The sequence below is a fragment of the Dipodomys spectabilis genome, unplaced genomic scaffold, assembly GCF_019054845.1.
Source record: "Dipodomys spectabilis isolate Male_0828 unplaced genomic scaffold, ASM1905484v1 ptg000006l, whole genome shotgun sequence".
Classification (NCBI taxonomy): Eukaryota; Metazoa; Chordata; class Mammalia; order Rodentia; family Heteromyidae; genus Dipodomys; species Dipodomys spectabilis.
In genome coordinates, this window is record NW_024870683.1 from 10,210,290 (window position 1) to 10,230,973 (window position 20,684).

The 20,684-nt window shown below is 37.3% G+C and overlaps 1 protein-coding gene across 1 annotated transcript in view; it reads left to right on the plus strand.

The window, feature by feature from the left end:
* Positions 1-20,684, plus strand: part of Ncbp1 (nuclear cap binding protein subunit 1) — a 35,973-nt gene that overhangs the window by 3,013 nt on the left and 12,276 nt on the right. The window contains exons 2-14 of the mRNA XM_042696067.1: positions 4,711-4,799; positions 6,037-6,137; positions 8,665-8,821; positions 11,305-11,412; positions 12,014-12,135; positions 13,792-13,861; positions 14,145-14,360; positions 15,583-15,680; positions 16,323-16,386; positions 18,340-18,450; positions 19,395-19,459; positions 20,209-20,271; positions 20,425-20,499. Of these exons, the coding sequence (XP_042552001.1) occupies positions 4,711-4,799; positions 6,037-6,137; positions 8,665-8,821; positions 11,305-11,412; positions 12,014-12,135; positions 13,792-13,861; positions 14,145-14,360; positions 15,583-15,680; positions 16,323-16,386; positions 18,340-18,450; positions 19,395-19,459; positions 20,209-20,271; positions 20,425-20,499 (1,339 nt within the window). The remainder of the gene's footprint in view (positions 1-4,710; positions 4,800-6,036; positions 6,138-8,664; positions 8,822-11,304; positions 11,413-12,013; positions 12,136-13,791; positions 13,862-14,144; positions 14,361-15,582; positions 15,681-16,322; positions 16,387-18,339; positions 18,451-19,394; positions 19,460-20,208; positions 20,272-20,424; positions 20,500-20,684) is intronic.

Genomic DNA, 20,684 nt, shown 5'->3' on the forward strand with positions numbered 1-20,684 from the left:
CCTTTTTTCCTCTTTTAGCCTGCTAACAGTACTTAAACTCAGGGTCTTGCACTCTCACTGAGTTTTTTGACTCAGACCTGGGTCTCTACTTTTGAACTATGCATCCAGTCCAGCTTTTTGCAGGTTAATTGTCAGGATAGAGTCTCTAGACTTTTCTACTTGGACTGACTTTGAACCAGCATTCTCAGAACTCCACTACCTAAATGGGTAGTATCATAGGCGTAAGCCACCAGTATACCAGGCTAAGTAGCACAATCAGAGTCAAATAGATCTATTTGAGTGTTTCTGGATTACTATCAGTTCTTACCAATCACTTATTCTCTTAACCTTCCATATACTTGACTGTATGTAATCAGTTCTCTGTTGCTGCAGCCCTCCATCCCTGGATTCAACTGTGGTTGAGAGGTATTTGGGAGAAAAGGAATGACATCAGTATTGAACATGCATTCATTTTGGTTTTTTTGTTACTCTAAATAATACAATGTAACCTTTTGCATGGCATTTATATTGTGATACAATGTAACGACTATTTGCACAGCATTTATATTGTAATAGTTACTATAAGTAATTTAGAGATAGAGTTGCACATGTTATATGCATTTACTATAAATAAAAAACTTGAACATACCACAATTTTAGTGTCTGGGTGAGTAAGTTAAGGTGAATCAATGAGGACTTACCAAATAGTCTTCTAAGGTAGTAGTGGACAATATAAGGATAGTTACATTGTTCAGAGGTGAGCGGACTAATAGAGTATATTATATAGTCATAAGTACTGCAGAGAAAAAATAAGTCAGGTAAAGGGTGTAGAGACCACTGTGAGGGAGATAGGTAAAGACAAACTGAAGAAGGCATTGATTGGTCAAAGCCTTGCAAAACATGAGGGAGGGAGATTTGTAGACAAAATATAGGGGATAGCTGTGGTTCAAACAAAGGAAACTACAAGCATAAGGATCTTAAGGATACAGTGTTCCTGTCATGCTCATAGAATAATGAGGTGGCCATTACTGTGAGTAAAGTGGAAGTTGTGGGAGATAAGAGTTTAAGAAGATCAAATTTTACAGGGTGATTTTAAAGCATTTCTTTGTTGATCATGGAGATGGGATTAAGAGACAATATCAGAATTCTTGTAGTCAGACTTAGATTATACACAGTCTTCACCAAACCTCTAACTAGTCTCATTTAAGCTATTTAGAGTTAGGCCCTTATTTGGACTGTGATTGATTTATACTTAACAAGTATAGAAAAATTAAAGAACTGACAGTAGTTTCCAAAGTGATGATTTACTCTTAAATCAAAATACACTACTTTTCTTTCTGTTACTTTTTTCTCTTGCAGGTTTGGTTTTATAGTTTAATCTACTCTAATAAGGGTAAAGGAAATACTTCAGTGTATCTATTTAAAAGTAGGATTTGACTTACAGGAGAGAAATTTATGGGTTTTAAATAGAGGCTTGCTTTGCACTTCTCTATACTGTTCTATGCCTCTATTCTGTATCAGTGAGATAGCAATATGTAACTTAGGTTGTAAAGCTTTTACATAGCTGTATTTTTAATATTAGATCTCTTCTTGGGTTTGGAGCTACTTTAGACATGTTTTCTTGGTGTATGTGAAATGTACATGAAATCAATTAATTAATTGAACAATAATCTTAATTAAGGTGTGATCTCACCCAGGTTCTCTTCCTGAATTCAGTATCTTTTTACTGTCCATAAGTTCAGATCGTATCTGTAGTTAACCCTGCTTTATATTATCTCAAGTATCAGATGAGAATAAGCTATATTTTAACAAGAACTCCTGGGAGTGTTTGGGGGTTAGCAAAGTAGATGAGCCAGAAAGAAGAGTGTTCACAAAGTTTAGAAAACAAGATCAAACAAGCAACAACGACCAAAAAACAAAAACAAAAAAACCTGTTCTCAGGCTGGGAATGTGGCTTAGTGGTAGAGTATTTGCCTAGCATGCATGAAGCCTGGTTCCATTCCTCAGTACCACATAAACAGAAGAGGTACTGTGGCTTAAGTGGTAGAACACTAGCCTTGAGCATAGAGAGGCTCAGGGTCAGAGCCCAGGCCCTGAGTTCGAACCCCAGGACCAGCAAAACAAAGCAAAAAGCCTATTCTCATTAAGTGTCTGCTTTCACCTCTCCTCATCAAAATCTGACTGAAGAATATCGTATATTATGTTTCCTACAACAGTATTATTCAACATCAATACTATTGACAGTTAAGGCTGGTCTGTTGGGTGGGAGATGTCCTGTGCAATATTGCATATCCAGCAGCTATCCTGGCCAACACCCACTAGATGCCAACTACACTCTCCTAATCCTGAAAGTTAAAAATTGTCTCCAGCAATTACTAGATCCATTCCCAGTTGAGAACTGCTGTAGGAGAGGCCTATTTTAATGTCTTGACGTGAAGCTTATGTAAATATTGCATCAAATATGCAATTTTTTTCAGTGAATAGATCCCAAAAAAAATGGTTCTTTGAGTAATAGATGTAGGTTATGTTTGATGTATACATAAGAGTTAAGGTCACTGATTATGCTATGCCATACATGCCTGCAACTTTACACAGGCAGATAGCTCCAGGAACACAGTTCTTCTGTCCTGCTGCATGCATGTTACATACTTTTTATGGTGTTACCCATCAAAATTATATGTGGTGAATAGGCCAGATTATAATGGCAATTAAGGCGTTGTATAATCAAAGCACTGTATGTAGTGTTTTATAATAACTCCTGTAATCCTATCTGGATAACTGTAGGTTTTTTGTTGTTGTTGTTTTTGTTTTTGTTTTTTCAACCTGGGTGCTGTCTCTGTCCTTTTGTGCTCAAGGCTAGCACTTTACCACTTTGAGCCACAGCTCCACTTCCAGTTTCCTGCTGGTTAATTGGAGATAAAAATATCACAGACTTTCCTGCCCAGCTAGCTTCAAACCATGATCAACAGATCTCAGCCACCCTGAATAGCTAGGATTACAGGTGTGAGCCACCAGTGCCCAGCAGTAGATTGATTTTATTTAGCTTAAGCTCATGTATAGATTGATTTTATTTAGCTTAAGTTCATATATAGAGAATATTTCAGTTGTTGGGAGAAACTTTTAACCCCATACTTCAAAAAGCTCTCATATTTTATCCCAACTGCTCCTGAGGTAGCGATTGAGAAAATAGTGGCATGAGACTAGCCCAAGCAAAACGTTGAGATTCCCCATCTCAACAAATGTCTGGATGTGGTGGTATGCCTGTTATTTCAGCTATGTAAGATACATAGGTAGAAGGATTGAAATCCAAGGCTAGCACTAAGCAAAAAGAGAAAATCCAAAAAATATCTAAAGCGAAAAAGGCTAAGGGATGTGGTTGAAGCCCTGAGTTTAAACCCCAATACCTATTTTTTAAGACAAATGTTGCATTTTATGGAAGCACATAATTTATTAAGCCAAATGTTCCAGAGATGAGTAGGATTATGAACTCTGTAAAAATTGTTCAATTCCACTAGCTATTTGGGTCTGAAGATTAAAGTTATATATAACTTACTACTATGTAAATATCCAGCTGCAGATTACAAGCATAGATAACAAACTTGCTTCCTTATCAACATGCTGTTCTACTAATCTAATTGTTGGAAAATTAAACTGCATTAGGAGACTATTGCCAACATTGTGTGGCAATATCTTGGTTTCATACATAGCACTATTATTTTTGGTATTTTAAGCCTTTAGGACTTTAGGTGGATCTGTTTTTAAACAGAATGGTAAGAGATCATTGACAGCAAGGGGAAGGTAAACAGAAGTCTATTATTTGAGATGGATTTGTAGCATATCTTCATTCAACTTGAATTAAGAAGACAATTGTTGGTAGAAAATTGTTAATGTTTTTTTAATATATTAGGTTCTTTGAAAGTTTTTTTTTTAATGAGTCAGAATCTGTAATTATGCAGTTGTTATTCCATCATTAGATGCGTAAATTAGTGGCACTGACAGATTTAGGAACAAGCAACTGAAGACCAGGAAAACTCAGAAGAATGGAAGTAACAATCCATGAGTGTTGTTAGCTTACCAATGTTTAGCATATATCCAGCCTATCCACAGAAATGGACAGAGCTGCTATATTCCATAGTTCTATGGACACTATTATACAAAAAAATTTACCTAAATAATGTTTCCTGGAGTTATTGATTATAGTGACTCTAGTTTTGGTTAACATAGCCTACTCAGAAATGGAGGATCATGGGCTGGGAAGGTGGCTCAGTGGTAGAGCGCTTGCCTTGCATGCCTGAAGCCCTGGGTTCACTTCCTCAGCACCATATAAGCAAAAAGAAAAAAGCCGGAGGTGGCGTGTGGCTCAAGTGGTAGAGCGCTATCCTTGAGCTGAAGAGCTGAGGGACAGCGCCCAGGCCCAGAGTTCAGGCCCCACAACTGGACCAAAAAAAAAAAAAAAGAAAAGAAATGGAGGATCATGATTTGAAGATAAGCCAAGCAAAGTTTGCCGAAGACCTCTATTTGAAAAATGACTGATATCGGGGTCAAGTGGTATAGTGCTTACTTAGCATTCTTGAGGCCATGAATTCAATTCCCAATACTCTCTCTGCCTCAAAAGAAGAAATTGAGGATCATAGGTATCAATTCTGTGTAGAAAAGAGATTAAAAGTAAAATAAAATTTGTGATAGCAATCATCATGTAACAGGGGTTCTTTTTTTTTGTTACTGAAATAGGTGGACAGCCTCACAAAAGGAGAAAGACTTCTGATGCAAATAAAACTGAAGATCATTTGGAATCTTTAATATGCAAAGTAGGAGAAAAGGTATGCACTAAGGTCGCCTAGACAGCCATGAGTTAAGGGTGTGATTAACTGCTTTGGCTTATTTCTGGATGTTTTAAGTTTTAGACAGAGCCTGTATTATCATGTATCTGTATCCATCCCAAAGTGAATCACTTTAGGGGCTGGGAAGTTGGCTTAGTGGTAGAATGCTTGCCTTGCATGCATGAGGCCATGGGTTTGATTCCTCAGCACCACATAAGCAGAAAAAGCCGGAAGTGGCACTGTGGCTCAAGTGGTAGAGTGCTAGCCCTGAGCTGAAGAGCTGAGGGACAGCACCCAGGCCCAGAGTTCAGGCCCCACAACCGACCAAAAAAAAAAAAACAAACTCCTGAGATGGGGGCTGGGAAGGTGGCTCAGTGGTAGAGCACTTGCCTTGTATGCATGAGGCCCTAGGTTTGATTCCTCACCACATAAGCCAAAAGAAAAAAGCCGGAAGTGGCGCTGTGGCTCAAGTGGTAGAGCGCTAGTCTTGAGGTGAAGAGCTGAGGGACAGCGCCCAGGCCCAGAGTTCAGGCCCCTCGACCAGACCCAAAAAATAAATAAATAAAAATTAAACTCCTGAGATGCAAATAATTGAGATATTGTAATAATTTTCATGGATAAGCTTAGAATAGACCTAGAGAATAGTCTTCTCAGTTTATAAAAGACTTAAGCCTGTCCCCTTGGATACTTGAGGTAATTTGCCTAGTCAAAAATAATAAATTAGTAAGGGTGATGGAAAATGGCTCATGGTACCTTCTCATTTCTTTTTTTTTTTTTTTTGTCAGTCATGGGGCTTGAACTCTGGGCTTGGGCACTGTCCCTACGCTCTTCAGCTCAAGACGAGCACTCCACCACTTGAGCCACAGCACTACTTCTGGTTTTTGAGTGGTTTATTGGAGATAAGATTCTCACGGACTTTCCTGCCAGGGCTGGCTTTGAACCACAATCCTCAGATCTCAGCCTCCTGAGTAGCTAGGATTACAGGCATGAGCCACCGGTGCCTAACTTTACCTTCTCATTTCTAATACTTAGTCTGCTTGAACTATTCATTTACAATGTTTAATTATTCACTTTTATGGAACATGTTTCTAAAGCCTAATAACTACTTGAGCTAATTTATCCCTTACTTGTCATAGTGCCTTATGTATATAACACCTTAATTTTTTTATGGTTATTCAGAACTTTTAACTCATTAATTGCTGAGTACTTGACAGATTTGATGTGATGTCCTCTACAGAGTGCCTGCTCTTTGGAGAGCAACCTAGAAGGTTTGGCTGGTGTCTTAGAAGCTGATCTTCCTAACTACAAGAGCAAGATTTTAAGGCTTCTTTGTACAGTGTATGTATGCAAAAGATTTATGAATCCAGGTGATAATGTATTATCTACTCTTAAATGCTTTCAGAAATGTTCATAAGATGTGGTTTATAATCTATATGTCATTGACTTTGTTCTATCTGGAACTTTGTACAAATGAGTTAACTTTTGACCCGTTATGGAACTCTTGTTTTAATAATAAATAAGACCAAAATTTATTTTCATTATTTTTTGTTTCTTAAAACTTTAAAATCATTTAAGTTGACATTGTATATGATTGTGTGCCAGTACTGGGGCTTGAACTCAGGGCCTCACGTTCACTTAACTTTTTTTCACTCAAGGCTGGTACTCTACCACTTGAGCCACTGTTCATTTCCTGCTTATTGCTGGAAGATATGAGTCACATGGACTTTTCTGCCTGATCTGACTTCCCACTGCAGTTCTCAGACCTAAGCCTCTTGGACCTTAGCCTTAGGATGATAAGTGAATCGCCAGTGCCCAGCATAAGTTGACTTTAAATAAGGAAGTAGATGTTTTCTCATTTAGTGATTTATTTTTAATCATTTATATTTAAATTTTTTTGTTTCGTTCTGAGACTGACACTCAAAATTGGTACCTAATGCTTTTGCTCATTGGCTAGTGCTTGTACCAACTGAGCTGTGCTACCAACCCCTTACATGTAGTTTTAAACCCATGGTACCAAGCAAGTTTAAGACTGGCAAATCAAGAAATACTCATTTGTGAAAGACTAAAAGTGACTGAAAGCTATTAACAGTCACAATCTTTTTGTAAATTGGATCATCTATCTTTTTTTTCTTGTTTCTTTTCTTTTTTTTTTTTTTGGTCGGTCGTGGGGCTTGAACTCTGGGCTTGGGTGCTGTCCCTGCGCTCTTCAGTTCAAGGCGAGCGCTCTACCACTTGAGCCACAGCACCACTTCTGGTTTTCTACTGGTTTATTGGAGATAAGAGTCTCATGGACTTTTCTACCTGGGCTGGCTTTGAACCGCAATCCTCAGGTCTCAGCCTCCTGAATAGCTAGTGTTACAGGTGTGAGCCACTGGCGCCCGGCTTTTTCTTTTCTGTTTTTTTGTTTGTTTGTTTTTTGTGCTGGTCATGGGACTTGAACTCAGAGCCTAGGCTCTGTCTCTTAAGTTTTTTGCTCAAGACTGGAGCTCTACCACTTGATCCACACTTTTGGCTTTTGGTTAATTGGAGGAAAGAGTCTCATATACTTTGTTTTCTGGGCTGGCTTTCAACCTCAATCCTCAAATCTCAACCTCCTGAGTAGCTAGGATTATAGGCGTGAGCCTGTATCCCACTCTTAAAATAATTGTTTAATGCTTACAGCCCACTTTTGAAATTTATAAAAGTGAACATAAAGTGAAACTATCAGTGGATTTAATCTTAATTCTCTGTTTTCAGTTTTTAAAAGGAATTCAATTAATATTTAGGAATGCATATCCTTAGCCTAAAAATTATGAATAAAATAATTTTGCTAAGTTACCCATAAGACATCTGTTTTGACACCATATTTGTTTGCTTAAGTCTGGACTGATAGTACTTGGCTCTATTTTAGTGTTTGCTTTGGGGAGCACTTAGGTATTTTCTTAAGTTGTCTCCAATATTCTGTGAGGAAAGCACACAAAGTATAAGAATATTCTTTCTCCATTGAGCTAATTTCTTAAAGCTGCCTAAATTAAGAAGTAATAAATACTTTTTCCTCTTCAAATTTAATGAAATTAGGGGCTGGGAAGGTGGCTCAGTGGCAGAGTACTTGCCTTGCATGCATGAGGCCCTGGGTTTGATTCCTCAGCACCACATAAGCAGAAAAAGCTGGAAGTGGAAATGTGGCTCAAGTGGTAGAGCGCTAACCTTGAGCTGAAGAGCTGAGGGACAGTGCCCAGGCCCACAGTTCAGGCCCCATGTCCAGCAAAAAAAAAAAAATTAATGAAATTAATACGCCAGAAATTATAGTATGAGATATAACCAATTCTTAATTTTAAAATGTCATGTTAAGAATTCTGATGGGAATTTAGTTAAAACAGATTTAAAGTTCTTCATCTTTCCTAAGCTACTAGAATTGTATTTTTCAAAGTAGAATTTTAGTCCCATAACATTTGGTTAGCTAAGTTTAGAAACTAAAAATAGTCTGTTCCTCCTTAATGATGCAACTTTAAAGACTCTTGTTTCACTGGGCAGTTCTAGATACTTTACCATGGAAACCATTTTCTACAGAAATGCTATTCCACTAAGTACATATACAGAAAAACTCTTCCAACATTAGCTTATTTCAGTGGGATAACCTCATAATTAAAGTACTTTCTTTCAGATTAACTAAAATTGAAATGAAAAATTATGGGGAGCATATTTGCAGCCCTTCTCCTTTTAAAAATAAAGTTAAAAGTAATATTGTTGCAAAGTTAATGGATGAAAGTAATCTTGTTGCAAAGTTAATGGATGATAAAAGGCTTAGATAAAATTCAGCAACTTAACATAATGCCATTGTTTGGGTTTGTTTTTTTTCCTGTTGTTGCACGGGTCCTCAAATCAGTGCACGCCTACTACCTGAGAAGCTGACAATTTATACAACTTTAGTTGGACTGCTGAATGCTAGGAATTACAACCTTGGTGGAGAATTTGTAGAAGCAATGATTCGTCAACTTAAAGAGTCGTTGAAAGCAAACAATTACAATGAAGCTGTCTATTTGGTAAGATACTATTACCAAATAACTGGTAACAGTTATTATTTTCTGTGTATTATGACAGTGTTAGAATGGAAGGGAAAATGTTGCCCTACAACCAATTTATTCTCTATCTTGAGGTAAGATCCTCTACTTCCCCCAGTAATGGCTCCTTGCAAAGCATTCTAAGTACTAAATAGTTCGTTACCTATACAATCTAGTTGCTTGTTTTTACTCAGAATCCTAGCCTACCTTCCTGCAGCATGTGGTTCTTTTTATGTATCTTTGTTTCTATAGAAGATCTCCTATCACCCATATCTTTTATTATTCAGTTTGGAGTTTGAACTCAGGGCCTTTTTTTAAGTTCCTAAGCAATGTATTTATGCCTCCTTTTCATCTTTCTTCTTCCCATCTTGTCACAGAGCCCCTGTGTATTGAGTAACCCATCTAGAACTCCTGAGTGTCAATTTTTGTCTTCCGTTTGCCTGCTTAGGTCTGTAGCATAGCTCATAGTTCAGGCTTTCCTTGTGCAGTTGTTTTGTTTTATTTATTTGGGTTTGGTTTGTTTTTGTTGTGTTTGGGAGTACCAGGGTTTGGACTCTGAGCCTTGTGCTTGCTGAGCAGGCTCTCTCACTTGAGCCCTGCCCTTAACCTTTTTTTTTTTTTTTTTTTTTTGTCGGTCGTGGGACTTGAACTCTGGGCCTGGGCGCTGTCCCTCAGCTCTTCAGCTCAAGGCGAGCGCTCTACCACTTGAGCTACAGCGCCACTTCCGGTTTTCTGGTGGTTTATTGGAGATAGGAGTCTCACGGTCTCTCCTGCCCGGGCTGGCTTTGAACCGCGATCCTCAGATCTCAGCCTCCTGAGTAGCTAGGATTACAGGCGTGAGCCACCAGCGCCCGACTCCCTTAACCATTTTTAGATTTAGTTACCTTTCAGTCTTGTTTTTATGCTTGGTATGCCTGGACATTCTACTGTTCTCCTTTTATGCTTCCTGGGTAGCTGGCATGACAGGCATATATTACTACATCCAGCTTTCATTGGTTGAGGTACAGGTAGGGAATCTTCAGTCCACAATTCCTTTCCATTGTTTATAGTAGGTGGCCTTAAAAGCTTGATGAACAAAATGATTCAATTGCTTGCAGGAAGTGAATATTAGAACTTTTTATTTGTCTTGAATAGAAATAGAATTAAGGCCTACCAATAGTACTTAGTATATAGTGTTAGTGAAACATCCATATGTTAAGGATATATGAACACATTTTTATTAGTAAACAGAAAACTTTTGGTGCAGAACAAGCTATAGGTTTAAATTTTTCACCCTTTATTATTTCCTCAGTCAGTTCCTACTTGCCATATGCCCTCTACTTGGAATGCCTTCCTTGCTCACCACTTTAGTATTTCACTCAGCTTTTATGGCCTAGCCCACTAGTTAATTCCTTTATGTTTTCCCCTTGTCACTGTCACTTTTTTTTTTTCCATTTAGAAGGAATTTTATTGAGCTTGAAATCAGAAAACAACAACCACCAATAGTTTCTTTGATGCCTTTCCTGATTCTGATTCAGTATTTCACTTTAGGTTTCTATTAAGGTATATTCAACCAAAAGACCTATAATAAGATGTCTCTGTATGACCTTGATGTGTTTGCAGAAGACCTAGATAATGGTAGAAAACCAGGATAACAGCTAAAGACAAAGGCTCTAACATTAAAAAGACGTTTTTGTAAATCTGCTTTTCCTATATGACTTTGAGTAGGCCTATGCCTTAATCTGTGTCACCTGTGCTGGTCCTGTAGTTAGCTCTAGTAGATATTTACCTATTTCCTTAACCATTTTATAGGGCCCCATCAGTTTTTTTCAGCATTCCAGTTTCTCCACCTAGTCAGGGTGGGATGGTTTCCCATTGTAACTCTAATTTGCATTGGGTACATTTTTATTTACCTTTTAGTGCAGAGTCATACGTTTGTGTTAATATCTACTTGTCCCAATAAACTATGGGTCCCCTAAAATAGGCCCTTTAATAGTACTCAGCCCTAGCACACAAAGGGCACTCTCTTCCATAATTTCCATATCTGTACTTGAGTGAAAATTATTCACAGCCAACCAGAAAAATCAACCTATGTAAGTAGTCAGAATGTTTCACAGTCTGGGTTCATAATGTAACATATCATGGACATTCATAAATTCAAATCCCTGTTTATCACAGGACCCCAGTCCTATCTGCCTGCTGGGCTCTTGAAGCCGAAGAACATCCTTACTTATAAATAACCAAGTGACTATGGCTGTGTTCCACTAAAAGTTTACTTACGGCCGCTTGATTTTTTTTCTTTTTAAATAGGCACTAAAAATTTTAAAACTATTCTTGGTTCACAAGTTATATAATGAGATAGGCAGTGAGTTTAATTTAGACCTTGGGCCCTAGTGCTGTGGACCACGATTAAACTATGTAAGATTGCTTATTTTGTAATTAGTATGAAAGACGTTACAATTTAATAGCAGAAACTGTCCCAACAGGTTCGTTTTTTATCTGATCTTGTGAATTGTCATGTGATCGCTGCCCCATCAATGGTTGCTATGTTTGAGAATTTTGTAAGTGTAACTCAGGAAGAAGATGTTCCTCAGGTAAGATCATCCTTTATGGGGCTGGGAAGGTGGCTCAGTGGAAGAATGCTTGCCTTGCCTGCATGAGACCCTGGATTCTATTCCTCAGCACCACATAAGCAGAAAAAGCTGGAAGTGGTGTTGTGGTTCAAGTGGTAGAGCTGAAGAGCTGAGGGACAGTGCTCAGGCCCGACGACCAACCAAAAAAAAAAAAAGATCAGCAGCAGCAACTCTTTAGCAGTAAACAAAAGAAAATAGATAATCATATTCTAAGTACATAATATTTAAATAATAAGCTGGCGTGTGGGTGGGCTGTTTGAATTCAAATGATTCTGTGTAATAAGATTACGACCAATTTAGAATGCTCTAAATTAATCAGATGTGATACTTAAGCCTTCTTAAATAGCTTACATAGGATTTTAGTTAAGATTAAAACATGGAGTTGAAGGTATAGATCAATGATAGAACATTTGCCTAATAAGTGCAAGGCCCTCAGTTTGGTTCTCAGTACTACAAATGAATGAATGAATGAATGAACAAGGAATTAATGAATAGAAAAAAGGGAGAGGGGAGGAAAGGGGAAAATTAAATATTTTAAGCTAACATTTAAAAAACTCTTTAGGTACGACGAGATTGGTATGTGTATGCATTTCTGTCATCTTTGCCCTGGGTTGGAAAAGAGTTGTATGAAAAGAAAGATGCAGAGATGGACCGCATCTTTGCCAACACTGAAAGCTATCTAAAGTAAGTGCACAGCTCATAGTATGCTTTGTTGTGTAAAGGATATCTTACTGATGTGCTAAATGTGTTGTATTTTATCTATTAGCAATAAATACCTTTTGAGTTCATTTTTCTAAAATGCAGTAAAATTCTTGTTCTGTAGATAATTCATTCTCTTACTATTATAACTCACTGAGAACTCAAGTAGACAAATATATTTATGCAAAAAGTTAGTAATTAGTGCAAAAAAGTTGGTAATGTTTCTGTTAAGCCAATTTTATATGATTTATACAAAAGACATGAATTACCCTACTGTAATAGTTCCACTAATATTAGTATTTGGTACTAGAATTACTAGTGATAACTTGAAATGCTCAAACCCCAGTCCCTAGACCTGGTGAATTTCATGGGAAGAGAGGTTTAGGCATCTCTTACTAATTCATTCTATAGTAGAGAATCATGGCCCTAACACATACACTTTTCTCATTATAAGTTAATCTTAAATACAACAGCAGTACTTCTTCCATACCAATGCTTGTTTTAACATTTTAGATACAAACAGTAGGTCTTGTTAGTAGCGTATGATTAACCATCTAAAGGCATGATAATGTGTCCATTGCCACTTTTAAGTTTCAGGTTGGTTTTGTTGTACCACTTTCTATCAATAGAAACTTCTTTGGGTACTGCTTATCTTTGCTTTGTTGGTTGCATATCAAGTTAAAATAAGTCTAAACATAAGAATCTTTCACATATTTGTATACATACATATATTTGTACTTATGTGTTTCTACTTTCTAATATAGATATACAAGTTCTTGCTTCTTTTTGCTGTAACTTCAATTTGTTATATGAAAGTTTATAGATCTACCTAGTTTTCCAGCAGCATGGCATTCCATGGTTTTAATATGTCATCATTTTGATTTTTTGGCAGAACTGGAGTTTAAACTCAGCCCTTCATTTTGCTAAACAGAACTACCACTTGAAGCATACTCTCAGCCCTTTTTTGCTTTTATTTTTTAATAGGGTCTTGAGTGTATTCCTGGGCTAGCCTGGACCTCCTTTTTTGTTTTCTGCACAGCTAGGTGAGATGACAGGTGTCCACCAACATACCCAGGTGTTAATTGGTCAAGATGGGGGTCTCCCCATAATTTGTTACCTAGGCTAGCTTCAAACTGCGATCCTCCCAATCTCTGCCACCCAAGTAGTTAGGATTACAGTTATAAGCCAATGGACCCACCTAATATGCCATGATTTTTATACTTGGACCTTTGTTAGCCACATTGAAATTATTTCAGTTTTTGTTACTATAGACCATCTGTCAGTGAATATTCTTGTATGACTGTCTTCAAGAATATGTGCAAATATATTTATGGGGACTGTGCATTCTTAGAAATAACATTGTTAGGTTGAAGATTCTGGTCAGTTAAAATTAGTCAAATTGCCTTCAAAAGGATTATGTTCTTCCGAAGATTTTTATACCCTTTAACGCTTATGCTTGCAGTATAAGACTGCCACTTTGCCTGTATTTTGATCATACATTGCACCTTATCAAAAATACTGTTACTTGCTAATCTGATAAGTAAAAATGTTATTTTATTGCTTTAATTTGCATTGTATCAATTACGAAAAACTACGTTTTTTCATGTTTTTTAAAGTGGAGATTTTTATTTTTAACTTTAGAAGGCGCCAGAAGACACATGTGCCCATGTTGCAAGTATGGACTGCTGATAAGCCACACCCACAAGAAGAGGTAAATTGGTTTCAACTGCTCAGAGCCCTCTGCATACAGAGGGTATTTAGTAAATGCTAGAATGTAACTGAAACAGTCCCTGTTCTGTGGATTCCAGCTAATACCCATTTTGAAAAATAAAAAGAGTTAACTCTAAACCTACTACATTAAATAAGTGATTATATAAACACTTAGTGCAGTACCTTTGTATCACATGTAACTTTAGTTACTTTTATGTTCTGTGTTTTGGACTTGTCTAGTCAAAATGATATTTATATTAATTACTAAAAAATCTGTTTTTTAGTATTTAGATTGCCTGTGGGCCCAGATTCAGAAATTGAAAAAGGATCGCTGGCAGGAACGGCACATCCTAAGACCTTATCTTGCCTTTGACAGCATCCTCTGTGAAGCACTACAGCATAATCTGCCTCCTTTCACACCGCCTCCTCACACTGAAGATTCAGTGTACCCCATGCCCAGGGTCATCTTCAGAATGTTTGATTACACAGATGATCCTGAGGTACGTGACCAACTAACTATAAATTCCTGGAAAGGGGATCTGTGTTGCATTGTACTTGTGCTTTAACCTGTTGGACTTTGTCTGAGAAATTTTGGGGTTTTTTTTTGTTTGTTTGTTTGCTTTTCAAGACAGGGTCTTAGTGTAGTCCAGGCTGGCCTAGAATCCATTCTCCTGCACTCCTCTTGAGTGCAGAGATTACAGGGTCACCATCACATTCCCAGCTCTGAGATACCTTTTAAGTTTTAGTTAGTTTTTAATGTAGTAAAATAGATGGATGATAGATAGCAATGAAGTTTGCTCTTTTTTTGGCGGGGGGGTCCTGGACTGACTTTGAATCTTGACCCTCATATCTCGGCCTCCTGAACAGCTAGGATTACAGGCATGACCCAATGGGTCCTGGTTTGAAGTTTGCTTTTTAATTCAGTAAATGGTATCATCCCATTATACAAGAAATTATATTTAGCATATGTACATAGACTTGAGCCCAGCATAATATACAGATCAAGAGCATAGGTTTGAGAGTCAGATTGGACTGTGTCTTAAACCTCAGTTACCCAAATACTATCTGATCTTGTTTTTTTTGTTTTGTTTTGTTTTGTTTTGGTCCGGTCGTGGGGCCTGAACTCTGGGCCTGGACGCTGTCCCTCAGCTCTTCAGCTCAAGGCTAGCACTCTACTACTTGAGCCACAGCACCACTTCCGGTTTTTTTCTTTTTTGCTTATGTGGTGCTGAGGAATCGAACCCAGGGCCTCATGCATGCAAGGCAAGCACTCTACCCCTGAGCCACCTTCCCAGCCCCTTGAGTGAGTTATTTAACTGTGTCTCAGTTTCCCTACAGGAATAATAATGGCATGTATAATGTATCTCATTATATTAGATTAAATTATCAACATATAAAGGTACAGAACAATGTCTAACATTAATACTCAATAATTTTAGCCCTTTTTATCTTTTTTAGAGGTGGTACTGAGGTTTGAATTCAGAGTCTCACACCTGCTAACAAGTGCTCTACCACTTGAGACACTTTACTAGCATTGGCTATTTACAAGTTATAATCTTTTTATACCTGGACCAGCCAAGACTACAGTCCTCCTCCTATATGCTTCCCTGCCTTTACTTGGGTTACAAGCCCATTCCTCATTATTGGTTGAGATATTGTAAACGTTTTCCTGGAAAATCTGTTTGTAGGCCTCTGTATGTGTACATTTGGATTTCTTTTCAGGGTCCTGTTATGCCAGGAAGTCATTCAGTGGAAAGGTTTGTTATAGAAGAGAATCTCCACTGCATCATTAAGTCCCACTGGAAGGAAAGGCAGACTTGGTAAGATTCTATCCATGGTACTTTCAGAAGGAAAAATGTTTTGATGATTTGGTAAGGCAGAATGTGTGCTAATAGTATAAGATAGTAATTCCATCCTCCGGGCTTCCTATCTTGCCAAAAGCAATCTCTGAAACACTTGCTTTTCCTTTCTTGAGGCTCCTCACTGTCATGTAGTACTCTGTTGGATGTTTATAATAATGTGTATATGGGTGCTAGCTAGACTATGTGACTATTTGCCATATGATCTTGGAAAACATTAATGACAAGCTATTTTTAGTTTTGATGTTATGCTAATACGTGCACACTAGAGGTTTTAATCTGTTTTCTATGCATTTAGACATCCAAGTGTTGGATGAGTTTATTTTCAATAAACTTTTGAGAAATATTTTGTTTAGGTTTTAAAATAGAAAAGAATGTAGTATTTTGGGTGTAGACCATCTTATTTAGTTAGGTCTGAATATATTGCCTTAGTATTATTTATTATTGTTTAGTATTGTTTTTGAGTTGGGGAAGACTTGATTCGTCAGTTTAAATAACCAAAATCTACAACATTTAGCAAAGCTATCCTTTCCTTACATCTGAATACATTGCTTTGGAAATTGAATTCTTGTGTCTTAATACCGACTGAAAAATTTTTCATAGTGCTGCAAAGCTCCTGAGCTACCCAGGAAAGAGTAAGATCCCCTTGAACTACCACATAGTGGAGGTATGATTTCACACATGTTTCAGAATTTCTGAATCTTTCTATTGGCTCTAAAGCATATTTTTGTGTTTTATTTTGTTTTGTGGGATAGCTACTTGACAATTAATAAAGAAGCAAGGAAATTATTGTCAGTTGGGAGTTGTGTTAGTCATTTTATTTTGTTTTTAATTTTTTATTGTTACAAAGGTGATGTACAGTTAGATAAGTCAGATAAAGAATACATTTCTTTTTTGACAATGTCACTCCTTCCCTTGCTCTCTCCCAGTTTCTCCCTCCCATCCTTACCTTTTAGCTATTTATTAATAATTTTTGTAGACCTTAGGAAAGAGTAAGTTGAGACTTGTAGTCAAGGGGCTGGGAAGGTGGCTCAGTGGTAGAGTGCTTGCCTTGCATGCATGAGGCCCTGGGTTCAATTCCTCAGCACCATATAAGTAAAAAGAAAAAAAAAAAAAAAAGCTGGAAGTGGCGCTGTGGCTCAAGTGGTAGAGCGCTAGCCTTGAGCTGAAAAGCTGAGGGACAGTGCCCAGGCCCAGAGTTCAGGCCCCACAACCGACCAAAAAAAAAAAAGAGAGAGAGAGACTTGTAGTCAAGTGGAATTTTAAGTTGCCTATTAATTATTTCTTTAGTATTCCTTCATGTACAGGTAGTTACTGTAGATAACTTAACCTCTGTCCCTGAAATTTAACCTCTGTCCCTTTCAGAGGTAACATTCTATTTAACAGATGTAAAAATGGTTTAAATACCCTAAAACATTTTATTACTGTAGGACGATAACATAACTAATTGGCTTCCAATTACCATCTCATATCTGAAGAGTAAATCTCAGCCAGCACCGATGGCTCACACCTGTAAACCTAGCTACTCAGGAAATCTGAGGTTTGAAGGCCAGGAAAGTCTGAGACTCTTATCTCCAGTTAAATCAACAAAAAGGCTGGAAGTGGTACTCTGGCTCAAGTGGTAGAGTGCTAGACTTGAGTAAAAAGAGCTCAGGGACAGTATCCAGGCCTCAGAGTTTAAACCTCAGGACTGGCCAAAAAAAAAAAGTAAAAAAAGTCAATCTCTTGTAAAACTGGGTAGATTACCCTTACTTACTCCTAGAATAATGAGTGGCTTATTCCAAGAAACAAGTGCTTTTGAAATAGGAAGACTAGCCAGGCGCTCTCGCCTGTAATCCTAGCTACTCAGGAGGCTGAGATTTGAGGATCACGGTTCAAAGCCAGCCCTGGTGGCAGGAAAGTTCATGAGACTCTAATCTCCAATAAACCGGAAGTGGCGCTCTATCTCAAGTGGTAGAGCTCTTGCCTTGAGCTGAAGAGCTGAGGGATAGTGCCCAAGCCCAGAGTTCAAGACCCACAACCAACAAAAAAAAAATAGGAAGACTAAAGGTGCTTTGTCCCTTTACTTTTTATGCAAGAGAATGACACTAGTAGAGGTAGTGTAGTACCTTGATAGCATAGTAACTAGAAGAAATTGTGTCTGCATAAAGAGATTACACTTAACAGACTGTTAACTGCACTGTTCCTTTATGTCATTCCTGAAACAGAAGATCATAATGTGCTATTTAACATTTATTCATACCTTGTTTTTTTTTAATATTACATATATCCTCTTATAAAACTTGAGAGAATATGCTTCAACTGTGAATTTGGCTCACTGATATATCAGCTAAAATGCAAAGTTTATTATACGTATACACACATATACATATGTACATATATTTGTATATATAATTTGAGGTGGGATCTTGCTTATATGCTCTTATTTGATTGAGTTACAGAAAGAAAAAGATTTCCATGTGGTATTCAATTGTGTTTGAAAGCTTAATTTTCAAGATGAAAAGGTCATTGTTTTTCATTAGAAATGTCATGGAGTTTAGGTTTGTGATGTTTAGGTCTCTGATGCTAGAGATGCAGAGATAGCAGAGGAGCTGAGTTCTGACTCATGGTTGCCTTGTAGGTGATCTTCGCAGAGCTGTTCCAGCTCCCAGCGCCCCCTCACATCGATGTGATGTACACTACACTGCTCATTGAGCTGTGCAAACTGCAGCCTGGCTCTCTCCCTCAAGTTGTATCCTTTCTTTTGTTTTGACATTCTTTGGCCTGACTTTGCATTAAGTATTTCAGCTGGCTTTTCTCAATTTTGTCTTTTATTTCACTGGGTTGTAAGTTTTAGCTAGGGCGGTTATGCTATGCTTAGTTTAGATGGTCAACAATTTCATTCGAATTAAGCAGTAAACTGATGTGCATGTTGTAAAGTTCAATACATGTAGCATGTTATACTTCTGTCATGAAATAAAATGTATTTCCATGCTTTAGAAGTTCTTTATCCTCCCCAGTAGGATACCCCTACTTCCATCTGCTTGCTAATTATTCTGACATAGGATAACTATTACCTTGCCCTTTTCTTATTGTCTCTTTGCATCTTGTTTTTACATTACTAGAGTTTGGATCATGGACTTGAACTTGCTAGGCAGGCACTCTACCACTTGAGCCATGTCCTCAGCCCTTCTTTGCTGTAGTTATATTCAGATAGGTTCTTGCAAGTATGCCTTAGGCCAGCCTCAAACAGTGATCCTCCTACTTATGGCCTCTTAGGCCATAGGCATGCACTAGCATACCTAGTTTGTTGAAATGAGGACTCATTAACTTTTGCCCAGGCTGGCTTCAAACTATGTATAATCTTTCCAATTTCTATCTCCCAAGTTTCTGGGATTATAGGTGGAAATAACCTAATGACAGCAGACTAATGGATGCTTGAGAAGGGCGGAATAGGAGAAAAGGAAATGGATTACAGAGGTACATGGGAAATACTAGCAGTGGCAAAAATGATGTATGGGTTCCATGAGAGAGATACATACACATACATATACAAATCTAATTTTACTTTACATGACTTAATTACATGAAAATATGCTTAAAGTTATTAATTGTTGCTTTATTACTTTCTGTAATACGACTACTTTGAATTTGAAGGAGGGTGAAGAATAGTTTTCCTTACCTTTAAACTTCCAGCTTGCACAAGCAACTGAAATGTTATACATGCGTCTGGACACAATGAGTACCACTTGTGTGGACAGGTATGGTCATTGTTTATTTCTATATTAAGTCACAATAGCTTCTCTTCTTTGTTCTTTATAATCCAATGAAGATACTTAATTTAACAAAATAACCTTTTATAATAACAAAACTCATACATTTTTCAGTCTTATATTTCAATATGAGATGATACCCATACTGTAGTTTTCTTTAATTCATTTATTGTTTAGTTGTTTATTTCTTTAATATAGTTATCTTTTCCTTCTTTAAGTATCAGCTTTTAAAATAGGTTTTATGATGGCCCCTATGTTGAAGGAGAATCAGAGTCTATTACCATGTACCTAGTATATATAAGCATTTTTAAGAGATAATATCTGCTTTTTAAAGTAATTGCATAGAAGTCTTTAGTGCATTTGTGAGGAAATGGGCATTCTGTGATAAGAAATTAGACTGGCTCTGCCATCTGTAAAGCATTCCTAAATGTTTTATCTGAAATTTCTTTTTCTTTCCTCCATTCCAGCATCAGATATATGGGGAAAATAATATATTCCTTGAACGTTGTGAATGTTTATGCTAGCACAAAATAAATGTACAAAACGTGTCTTTTACTTACTTAAAAAGAATATAAGGTAGACTGTGAGAAGTAGTAAAACATGGGAGTGTTGAAGATGAGTTTGCATGTTCAGAGGTAAAAGAGTAAGTGGCAGGAGACAACAGCTACAGGTGATAGTGCGTGGTGTGTGTTCATGCATTCCTGGTCTAAACTACAACCTTCTCCTCCCCTGTCTAGATTTATTAATTGGTTTTCTCATCATCTAAGTAATTTTCAGTTCCGTTGGAGCTGGGAAGATTGGTAAGTACCAAGTGTTATACGCTTAAAAGCTAGTTTTAGTTTCTTTGATAATTACCGTATATAAATGAGATAATTGGAATGAATCTATAGTTAGTAGAAGTTAGGTATGGGCAGATTATTATGAAAACTTACAGAACTACATTTCTTCATTAGGTCAGATTGTCTTACTCAAGATCTTGAGAGTCCCAAACCAAAGTTTGTACGAGAAGTTCTAGAAAAATGTATGAGGTAAGTTTTTTGTGTGTGTTTTCTCCTTAGTTTGGTCTTCCTAACTTTTCTGAAAGGATTTTTTTCTCTGCATTTTTTTAGATCCAATATTTGCTCATCTTCCATATCACTTTTTTTTCAGGATTTAGGTGAAAAAAATTAGGCACATATACCATTTGGATTCTACAAGAATTAAATCAGTAGTT